The sequence below is a fragment of the Glycine soja genome, chromosome 5 (genome assembly GCF_004193775.1).
Source record: "Glycine soja cultivar W05 chromosome 5, ASM419377v2, whole genome shotgun sequence".
Lineage (NCBI taxonomy): Eukaryota > Viridiplantae > Streptophyta > Magnoliopsida > Fabales > Fabaceae > Glycine > Glycine soja.
This window is the reverse complement of record NC_041006.1, coordinates 41571884-41583188: the sequence shown is the minus strand read 5'-3', so window position 1 is coordinate 41583188 and position 11305 is coordinate 41571884. Positions and strand designations below refer to the sequence as shown.

General features: G+C 33.5%; 3 protein-coding genes across 3 annotated transcripts; 1 reads left to right on the top strand and 2 right to left on the bottom strand.

Annotated features, from left to right (window-relative positions):
* Window positions 1–3192: 3192 nt before the first annotated feature.
* Window positions 3193–5533, top strand: LOC114413449 (KAT8 regulatory NSL complex subunit 3-like). Its single transcript, XM_028377871.1, has 4 exons — window positions 3193–3563; window positions 4205–4277; window positions 4882–4947; window positions 5118–5533. The coding sequence occupies exons 2-4, from the start codon at window positions 4215–4217 to the stop codon at window positions 5328–5330; spliced, it is 342 nt and encodes a 113-aa protein (XP_028233672.1). The 5' UTR covers window positions 3193–3563; window positions 4205–4214; the 3' UTR covers window positions 5331–5533.
* A 399-nt stretch (window positions 5534–5932) lies between these two features.
* LOC114413448 lies at window positions 5933–7040 on the bottom strand. Its single transcript, XM_028377870.1, has 2 exons — window positions 6390–7040; window positions 5933–6234 (listed from the first exon to the last, which is right to left on the bottom strand). Exons 1-2 carry the CDS (start codon window positions 6939–6941, stop codon window positions 6187–6189), a joined length of 600 nt encoding a protein of 199 aa, XP_028233671.1. The 5' UTR covers window positions 6942–7040; the 3' UTR covers window positions 5933–6186.
* A 2530-nt stretch (window positions 7041–9570) lies between these two features.
* LOC114413447 lies at window positions 9571–10430 on the bottom strand. The gene is made up of 2 exons (XM_028377868.1): window positions 9977–10430; window positions 9571–9888 (listed from the first exon to the last, which is right to left on the bottom strand). The coding sequence occupies exons 1-2, from the start codon at window positions 10358–10360 to the stop codon at window positions 9883–9885; spliced, it is 390 nt and encodes a 129-aa protein (XP_028233669.1). The 5' UTR covers window positions 10361–10430; the 3' UTR covers window positions 9571–9882.
* Between the last annotated feature and the right edge of the window lie 875 nt (window positions 10431–11305).

The window sequence follows — 11305 nt, the reverse complement described above, 5'->3', positions numbered from 1 at the left end:
CTAAAGTCCATACAATGAGCCCTTCAGTGCTCAAATATATTCTAAAGATACTCTAACGAAATAATAATTGTAATAAAGTTATTTTAGTGTCTACTGTCAAGCTACAACAATAAAGTCTCTTAAAAAAAATACACATGCTCATAGATTTCATTTGAGTAATCATATAGACATACAGCTTCTTTTGATATAAAAACCTATAAAAGTGTAGTTTAAAATTTTTCCCATCATCATCATATCATATCACCACATATCATATCACCACATATCATACACAAGCAGGGAAAATTTGCCATCGATTCGTTGTTTTTTCTGTTCTATTTATTATTCTGTCTTTTTTTTTTTTCAGAATTTCTATTTCTGTCTATGCTTATATGTTTTTAGGTCTGCAACTCTGCATGCTCGTGAGCAGTGTGGTGGATATGCAAGACCTTGAGTGAATTATTATATAACAAAAAATATTATTATTATTATTATCATGGAATGGAATGAAATGAAATTAGATGTTTAATTGAATAAAGGTAAAATATACAGAGAGCTGAAAATGGAATGAAACATAAAAAAACAAAAGTTGACACTGGAGTGAAAAATTGAAGACTATTAGTTCAAATATGTAAAACTCTAAATATATATTTATGTATAATTTTCTTAAAACCCTAGAGTGAATTCGTACATCCTCAGTTAAACATAAGTCTGCCACTGTACTAGTTCACTAAGTGGGTGAAAAAACAACTAATTGTAGGTTTTAGCATTCGAAATAAAAATAAGTTGACTCACAGGTAAATGAGAAAAAGCTGCCAACATAGATATGATGCTAAATTTACTTGTATCATTTACTTATGATGCATTGATAAAACAACACATACCATGTGTTTGTTTTAATTATGAATAAATTAAAAGGAGATTTTTTGTTTCCCCCATGAAAGTTTCATTAAAAAAGAAAACTAATAAAATATAATAAAATTCTTCCACTTCGATCTTAGTCGTTTTGTGTTGTTTTACCAATTAGCATGTTTCAAATTAAAGTCGCAAATTCCATTCATAATTGGTAGGTAATACAAGACATGTACTATCGAACAAACAGAAACACCAAAAGTACAGAACCAATATTGCTAATGCTAGTTAGGGTAAGAAAAAGAGTACGGCCTAGTGTCATAATTTGCTTCCTGTTTTCAGCGATGTTCAGAAACAAAGCCTGCCCTGGACTACGGGTTGGATCATTCACATGCATGGATCACAGGTTATATATAGTAAAAAAAACTTTACCCTTTACAACTTTACCGCTACACAGGACTCGTTCTCATGTTATATATAGTAATAGTAGTATATTTTATTTTTCTCAGCCTTAAAATCTCTGAGATCGACAAACAAAGGAAAGTTGAAGGGTGGGTCCTCTTTCCAGGTTCAATGGCCTGGTGCTGCACAAATATTGATGAAGGGTCCCCCTTTCATTTCTCAAAAAAATACCACGTGTAACCCCTCCCCGCAAAAAATCTCTTATGCATGCAGCAGATACAAGTAACTGCACTTATTGGCAAGTGGCAAGTACAATCCACCAGGGGAGTGCAGGTAGGCCTAGGCCCTCGCTTATTACCTTAACTTTGTTGAGTTATAGTCGCACAATTTATTAATGACAAACGACCCATGAATCGTTATCCATAAATAAGGGAGAAAACTAAAAAATGAGACAGATTTTCACCGTTGCAAAATGGACATGAAAGAAGTACCTGCCATTTAATTCTCTCCTTTCTGGAAATTAAGGTGTGACAGGCATTATCCAATCTCGCCAAGGGAGATTGAGCAATGCAAATTGGCCGTATAAAAACCCAACGTTGGGCTCAGAAAGAAACTAAGGATATATATATGGAAATGTATTGATTACTGAAGGTGAGAAACAAGATGAACTTCTTTGTGCTAAGCAATCTCGCCAAGGAACAGTTTATTTACTCCTCCCCAAGGGCCTCTAGCTAGTCTCGCTCTTGGACCCAATGATCACGCACTAATTGGTTCAAGCGAGAAGCCCTTGAGGGAGAGTGAACAACCAACCCCTTCATCGATTATCTCTTGACTTGGCCTTGTTAATTATTGATTCCTTGAAGAGGGTTCATATATATATAACACAAGCCCTTTTTATACTGCACTACTGAATAGAAGCTGCCTAAAAATGTCGTTGACTTTTATCATGTGGGGTCTCCATATCTTGTTTTGTGGCAAGATATTGCTTCACAAGATCAGGATCTCCCTTTCTCCATTTATCTTAGAGGCATGATCAAACACACACGCACTTCTCGTTGGAATCTTTGGCATCGGGAACAAATATAGTTTACAAAAAGAAAACATGCATGCATGTATGGTTTTAATAATTAACAGGATGGCCTTTAGAGATCATGAAGGGCAGTAACACAGAATATAGCAGCTTGCATGCCTCAAGTCAATTAGGGCATCTCAACGTTATCTTTAATCCCATAAGCATTAATTGCTGTTTGACATTCCTTGTGTCTCGTCCCTGTCTTTTGCTTTATATCCTATTGGCTATGCCTATGGCTCGCTCGCCCCTTGGTTTTGCAAGTCCAAGTGTCTCCAAAGTCTTCTTAATTTCACGTCTAATTTATACGCTTTGGCTAATTAATAACGCCAAGACACAAAAAAAAAAACACAGAACCAAAAACCTGGTAGCTAGCCACTACCTTCTATATATAAGGACTCACTATAGGATGCTGTATAGCTTTGGTATAATTTTGTCGGATTTATCCCCGGGAAAAAAAACTATAAATTTGATTAGATAATGCTATAAATTAGGATGTTAGTTACGGAAATAAAATGAGAAAATATTTAACCTGTAAATCATAGGAGAGGATAAAAATAAATAACATGATTTTACATATTTCATTAAAAAAAATTCTTAATTCTTTAATTAATATTTTAAGGAAATTGGCTATTATTTATCATTAATCAACTATATAGTAATTAAGTAATTAAAGAAGAAGGAAGTATTATGGATACAACACAAAACAAAAAATTATCATGAACCCAAAATAAAAATAAAAATTATTTATCCGAAACCTCAAACATATTTTTTATAAAATAAAATAAAACTTTCCAAAACACGAAGGTGAACACTGCATTCTCTTGTCTGTTTTAGATTTGGCGCGAAAATTAGTATTTAATAGTGTGTGCAGTGAAATTTAGCGGGATAGGGTTTTGATTGGGGGATTTCTGTATTCCGAAGGCATGGATTCGTTACCACCTGCAAAACGGCGTCGTGAGAGCAAAGACGGCGAGACCGAAGCATGAACGTTGCCACCGGTTGTGATCTTCGCTCACGGTGCCGGCGCTCCTTCCTCTTCCGATTGGATGCAAAGCTAACATTACATTTCCCTTTTTAAGCCCAACCATACAACTACATCGATTTTAATCATAGGACTCTTAATTTTAAATTTATTAAATGGGTTAAATCTTTTTAAAGGCTTTATTGTGAAAGTTGTATCTCTATTTTTGTGATAGATGGAAGAACATGTTAAAGGAGGCACTGCACGCTGTTGATGTTGTCACTTTTGACTATCCTTGTGAGTTTGTTTCTAACTATATCCCTTGTATTACATTTTCATTTTATTTTATTTTTAAAAAAGTGTACGATCTCTAGTTGTGATGTGCTACAATGGCAATGGCAAATGGCAAAGGAGGCAAAGCACTAAGCCTTATTTGTTGTAATCACATCCCAAATCATGATATATTAGGAAATATGGAAACTAGACAAATAAGGAAAGTAATCATAAGAGATAATCTATAGGATAGATAAACTCATAAAAGTGTTCTGAGATATATTCTTGATGTCCTAAAAGGACATGTATGTGATAGGATGCAAGAAGCTACTCTACTTCTACTACTAAGAAAACATCATTAAAGAGCTACAAAGAAAACTACAAAGAAGATAAAATAACAACTTTGATTTTTCATTTGATATCTCAATAGAGTGCAAAGCTTACATTATATAATAACTCTAATGAATGACAACCATACATGTATCACCATCTAGTATTTTAGGAAATCGAAATAAAACTAAAAGGATAATATCTGAGTCTTAAGCCACCTATTTGGGCCTAGTAAGGCCCATCCTATCAGTATGTTGGGCTGAGGAAGTCCCAATTAAGATGATTTGTATCAAGATATTTATGGCATAATGTATCTTGTGTTTATTTTCTTGTAGAGTTGGCTGCATGGTGGCTTGCATGAAAGACATTAATGTTTCTGCTGTAGTATGCTTGGGCTACCCATTAAAGGTTTGATGTTATTTTTTATGATTTCATGCCAATCTTTGCATTATGGGATAAACTGATTGCGTATGTTTTTTGGCTCCTTTTACCTTGGGGTAGTAGGAGTACTGAAGAAGATTTCCAACTATTTGTCTATCTTAGGGTGCACTCCTTGCCTCATTTTTATTTTCTCGATAATTCAAAATCCACTTATCCCTTTTGTTGACGATTATAGTTTAGTCATGAATTTCTAGTCTTTTAAATATGCCCCTTAAGCATTTTGCTTCCTATGTCATTTTGGCCTTCCGCTAGCCATCTTAATTTGCACACTTCGTTGATGTAGTTTTCCTCCTTGGAGCATGTAGTGTGGAGCTCTGAATTCAGTAATCTTCATTATGCCACTCCTTTGAATATTTTTCTTTTCATTTCTTCCTGGCTGGCTGTTTCATCTGCACTTGTGATACTCAGTTTTCTGTTTGAGCAATTGTTGGCATGTCACATTTAAGGCATTATAGTTGGTGCATCGGTGTCCTGTGGCTGTTTTGGTAAAACAGAGATGTCATTACAACTAAAGTACAGATTTTAAATAACATAACTAAGAATCACATTAATTTAGTTGCCAATATTGCAGGGAATCAATGGTGCAGTTAGAGATGAAACACTGTTACAGTTAACAGTTCCTACAAAGTTTGTACAGGTAGTTTTTTTCTTTTCTAATTTGTCATTAACCATTGTGGTATGTATAGAATAACCTGTCAAAATTTTCATATTCTATCAGTATGGGTAATAACACATAAATTGCTTGTGTTATGCTAATGACTCTCCTAATTCTATCCTTGTGTGTGTGTTTATGTGTGTCTTGCACAGGGCAGCAAGGATGCTCTCTGTCCACTTGAGAAGTTAGAAGCCACTCGGAAGAAGATGAAAGTACCCAATGAGCTGCATGTCATCGATGGTGGTGACCACTCTTTCAAGATTGGTAAGAAGCACCTGCAAGCAAACAATTCCACCCAAGATGAAGCTGAGGATGTTGCTGTGCAGGCTATTGCTGCTTTCTTTTTCAGGTCTCTTGAAGGATGAAGAATGCCCCTGCATTTGTTACTTCTGTAGTGTATCAAGGTTTGTATATAAGAATTGTCGTATCTTGCATGGTGTTAATCTTGGCCATGTTCTTGTAGGTGGCGGTAATTATACTTTTGGGAATTTTTAGTTGAATAGACATATATTAATTCCTTGTTGACAGAATTGATTAACATATGGCGATGACTGTTAGTTTAACTAAATGCAGTTTTATATATCAGTGTTTGTGCTTGTTTGGATAGGCATTTTCATGTTAGAGAATCACAATTCACACCATGACTGCGTTTTGAAATTTGTTCCAACATTAGTAATTTCAGAGCAAAATTGATTTTGCATGAAAACCATGGTTCTGTTGTCTCACCGCAAAAGCAATATTCTTGTTGCTTTTGCAGTGAAGAAAAGTCCAGTTGGAGGTACATTGATAAAAATATCCTCTTAATTGAATATTATTCTATTACTTTAACAATATTTATGCACCCATATTAATAATTGTACTTTTAAAAGTGTTTTTTTATCACCGTTATAAGCATTTTTTGTACTAAAATCAACTAATAAATGTTCCTAAACATAAATTGATTCACTTGAAATTTAACTAAATTCAATTCTGCAAAATTAAGTTTACTCCAAACAATTTTACAAACTTCAATCCAAACAGACTAGGCAACGCAGGTACTGTAAGATCCTGTTGTTGAACAGACCAGTAGATGTAGGTATACTTCAACGTATATTATTTATCATAAGATTCACACAGCCAAATGAAATATTGGAATTTATTTTTCCCAACTATTTGGGTACAAGAACAGCATCATGAAATTGTAAACACACTTGTTATTTGTGATGATGTTCTTTCCGCCAGTTAAACAGGCTTTGTTTTAGTTGCGTCCTGTTTGCAGTTTCCTCCTTTCTGCAGACGTAAACAGAGAAGTCAAGATTTATCAATGAAACAAAGAAAATCTTGTTCTAACCCAACGTGCATGCATTTAATGTAAAATATGTAGTTTCCATGTGATGACTTTTAAGAATAGATTTGTACTCCTGTGCATATAAGTACTTAGTTACCTTTGTCTTTGGGCACTTATCATCACTTTCACTGTCACTGCTGCTGCTGCTGATGCCTCCTTCATTGTTATTATAGCTGGATAAGCCATTCTTAATCCTCCGGAACAAGTTCATATCCTTCTTATTGTTGTTGAGCTCTCCATTCTTCTTGGCATGAGCCCCAAAGCATGTTGTAGTGGTGCCATAAGGATAAGGGTCCTCTTCGGTGTGGGTAATTTGTGCTTGGACCACAGTAACTGTGATCTGGGTTTTGGAGACCCCATGCTTTTTGTCATTTTGGGTCTGAGTTTGGCCATAATAGTGAGTCTCTGTTTTGGTACCATTGTGGCCTTGTGACTCAACCTGAGTTTGGCTATAGCATTGAAGTTGATTTTGGTTGCTACCATGTCGCCCTTTGAAAGCCTTGCTAGTTATCTCAGACAATTTTTGGCCGAACGAGCTGTGTTGGGTTTTGGGTTGGCAGACTTCAATTGCAGTATTGGGGTTGTGTTGGCTTTTTGGTTGGCTAACTTCAACTTTTGTGTTGGGTTTCTCACACTGAGCAGAGGCCATTGCAATAATTTGCGTTGCTCAGATGTGATTTGTTTCCTTGCAGTTGCATGGTAGCGTATCAAGGGCCTTTTATTGGCATGGCATGGTGAGGCAATAGTGAGACTCCTCCCCTCCCTTTGTAGTGGAGAAATAAAATAAGAGTTTCAATTATGCTTTCTTGAAATATGGTCTGAATAAAAGTAGTCTTGTCATTTTATCTAGAAACAGAAAACGGAACTTATTCTCCGCGTCCTTCCACAACATATCAAAAAATAAATTGAGAGGACCTAATTTCATGGCGTTAGCACCACCGAACGCACAGACATGTTGATTAAGTTCCCACTCAATTTGTGGACCAAGAATTCAAGAAAAGAAAAGAAAAGCTATGAAAAGCAAGATGGCATTTTCGTTTTTGGTGAACAACTCATGGCATATTGGTTATTAAATTTTTTTTTTGGTATCTCAAAAGTTGTTTATAAACACATTTATCTAACATATTGAGAATTGTAAACTTTGTAATTTGAGCTTTAACAAGTAGTGTTTGTTTCACAGTTCACCTCAACATAAACCCACGTTCATCCAAATGAAACAAAATCTGGCTTCTACATTTTGTCTTTTGGAAAGTGTGAACGGAAGTTTAAGTGCATCTTAGCAGTTTTCCAAATATACCAAGTTTTTTTTTTTTTTTATCTTGGGAATTAAAAACAGTATCCAGAAATTTATAATAATTCATGTACTTCATTCAACTAACTAAGTTAGATTTCCTTGATAAACATACTTTAAGTTTGAGTTCAAACTTACTAGTTAAAAATGACTCCATAAGTTTTCTATTTGTATTATTGGAATGATAATCTCAATTATTGATTAGAAGCAGTTAACAAGTTTTTCTTTTTTAAGCATCTCAACACTTGGACATTGAAGTTAAGCCTCTTGCTCTTTTTTTGTTACAACCTCCTATTTGCTTGATCTTTCTTGTAAAAACTTATACAAGAATTTTCCATTGTTGAAAAGCTAACCCAAGCCCCTGATTAACTAGCTTAAAGTATGTGTAATTAATGTATGTGTCATGATATATTTTTACAACTCCATTGGTTATTTATCGGCTATGGGTTTTGATTATTTTGTATTCTCTAACCGTGGCACATGCTAATGTAAAATGTTTTAGATAAATTTGGTCATATGTTCTCATTACGTTTGGGTGAACTCACGACGATATCTCTCGGCCAGAGGTCAACAAAATCAGAAAATCAAAATATCTTAATTTTTTTTTTTGCTGAATGATCAAAAGCATCTTTATGTTGTTTAGCTTTCTATTTTAAGTTTTTATTATTCATGTTTTCCCTTATACTTTCACTTTATTCGCTCACTTCTATCGTCTAAAAATTAGTTTTTGAAAATAATTTTATAAAAGATTTTTTGAAAGCTAAAAAACAAACACAATAGTGTAGTCTAAAAAGGTTAACTCTAACACAAAGCATGTTCTTGGTTTCATATTTGGTTTTAAGGGAAACTTTTCTCCTAGGAAAATATATGGGAGTTTCCATTATGAAAAAAATTGAAAGACCTAAGGATTTTCAATAACTTGTAGATATAGTCAAAAGTAAATTTTCAACTTGGAAAGTAGTTGTCCTTTGTATAACTAAATTTAGATCAGTTATTGAAGTTATCCCAATGAAGCCTACAAGCTATATGCTGGATGTCGTGTGATCTTAAGGGGAGAATCTGGCCATGCATGGTTGGGGGGATTTCTTAAAATTCTTGGACAAAATCTCCGCTGATGTGTCTAAACTTTATAGTTGTCGCAAATCAAGAAACTTCTGATAAGAGACTAGAAAGTCCAAATTTGTCATATTTATAAGTAAGCAGATTCTCTTTCAAATCTTCTCTAACAATGGTTATTTATATAAGATTTATCAAACAAAAATTTAAATATCTTAAAAATTTAAGTTATGTTAGGAATGTCATAATCATCATGATCACGTCGTTGTCGTCGTCATCATCACCATGTTAGCGACGATCACAATATTGATGTTATTAGTGATGACAATATTGACAATAAAATACAAGTTGGTAATGATGACAATTGACAATCATGATAATTGTTACCGTGATGATTTTGACATCGGAAACATATATAACAATGATAGTAGTTATGGTGATAATAGGTTTTAGATATTTTAAAATGTCATAAATTAATCTTTAAAATATTTGATGATCTGTTTAGTAAAAATCTTATAGAGATTTTATGATTAACTAAAGTCTTAATTTGAATTTAAAATGTTTTAATATTAACTTTTCATTTTAATGTAACAATTGAGATTAACCATTATTATTCTCACATAAAATGGATATTCTCATATGATATATCCTCACTTTCTCTATATATAATGATATAATAGTTACTATAATATATATATATATATATATATATATATATATATATTCCGTGACTCCCCATGTCAATGTTATTACTTTGGAGTTTCTCTTTTTACAATTCAATCTGTTTTGTTAATCAACATACAATTAGTAAATTACTCCCACTTTAGAAGATATATATACGAGTGGAGTCATGAGAGTGATGAGATTACTGTTAAATATTGGACATGATATAGAGACTACAAATAAAAAATAAAAATAAAGCAACAAGTGATTTTAACACCAAACCAAACAGTTTTATTCATATAATAGGAAGCTCGAGTTTATATCATAGTAGATGCATTTGTTTTTTGTATGTCTCAATCCTCAGACTTGCACCATAACCAAAGTACATTGATTTTTATTTAGTAAGTACTTTTACTTAGCATCTTCTCTGCTATAATTTTTTAGGGTTTTTTTTTAAAAAACTGGACAGCAACAATCACCCCACACACACACACACACATATATATATTGGCCTCTCTGAGACTGAGTTGCGAATTCTGATCTCGAACTCCAATTATTATTATTAGCACAAAGCTCAATTTCAGTCCTGCATGTACGTAAAATGTGTGAGGAATAAAACTGAATACAAGACAAGAGATAAAAGGAAGGAAAGGTGTTAATTATTAATGACTTGCCTTCCTCTTGTGGCAAGTTTCGTTGTCGCTCTCGCTGTCGCTGCTGGTGTCACCTGATAAGCGATCCTTGATGTTCTGCAGCATCCCTCTCTTGTGCTCCCTCTTAATTCTCCCTTGGCCATGGCCATGGCCTTTTGTGTTGGAGCCATGAGTGGTACTGAGATGTGTTTGGGGGCAACCGCATTGTGTTTGAGTTTTGGTGGTGAAGGGGCCTAACCCTGACCCTGACTGGGAAAGCACTTTGGTTTGGGTGGCATAATTGGAGCTGTGGTCATTATGTTGATGCCCTTTGAACAAGTCAGAAACTTTCTGCCCAAACGAGGCGTGCTGGTTTTCCTGTTGGCAGCTCACTTTGCAGGTTTTGTGGCACTGAACGGAGGCCATGCTGATAAATTGAAGTGTGTGTTGCTTAATTAGTTTGTTTGTTGCTGATGCTTCCAAGGTTTCAGACGTGAGCTCTTATATATAGGAAGGCATTCATATACTACTGTACTGTTCCATCAATCAACAAACTTGGAATCTCCTTTTTTCTTAATGGAACCAAGAATATATATATCACAATTATTATCTTTGTATCATATTCGATAGTGTCATCACCTTTTTGCCAACTGAATATATACCAAATTAATTTCGTTCGGAAGATCATCAAAGATGGACTAGAGAATTCAGATGAGCATCCAGTATATATATATATATATATATATATTGGTATTTAACGATGAATATTATACTCACCTTTTTAGATTTAGCGATGTTAATTATATTTATTTTTTTACTTTTTATTTGTATTTTCTGATTCTATATACACTCTTATTTGTTTTGCATAGGCCACTTAGTGATATATGTGCAGGGGCTTCTGCTTGCTGATGCTTCCAGAGGATGTAATTTTATTTTTGTTTTGGTGTTTTTTTCTTTCTTTCTTTATCTCATGTTACCAAAAAAATTATAAACTCTTATTTTATACAATATAATTTATATGTTAAAAAATATTAATTTATTATAAATTTATTATATAAAATATATATTTAAAATACTTGTTATATATGTAATATTTAAAAATAAAAATAAAGATTGAGAAAAAAGTAATACTTCCAGAGGCTTCTGCTTGCTGATGCTTCCAGAGGATGTAATACTTGTTATATATATATATATATATATGCTTATTTTATTATCTTTTGGGTATATGTGCATCTCAAAAGTCATCCCAAATTATTTATGTTAAAAAACATTTTCCTCATGTATATATCCAGTAGCGGAGCTTGAGAAAAAAATTTGGAGGGGCAAAGGAATAAAAATTATAATATATAAATTAAATATAATATCATTTCC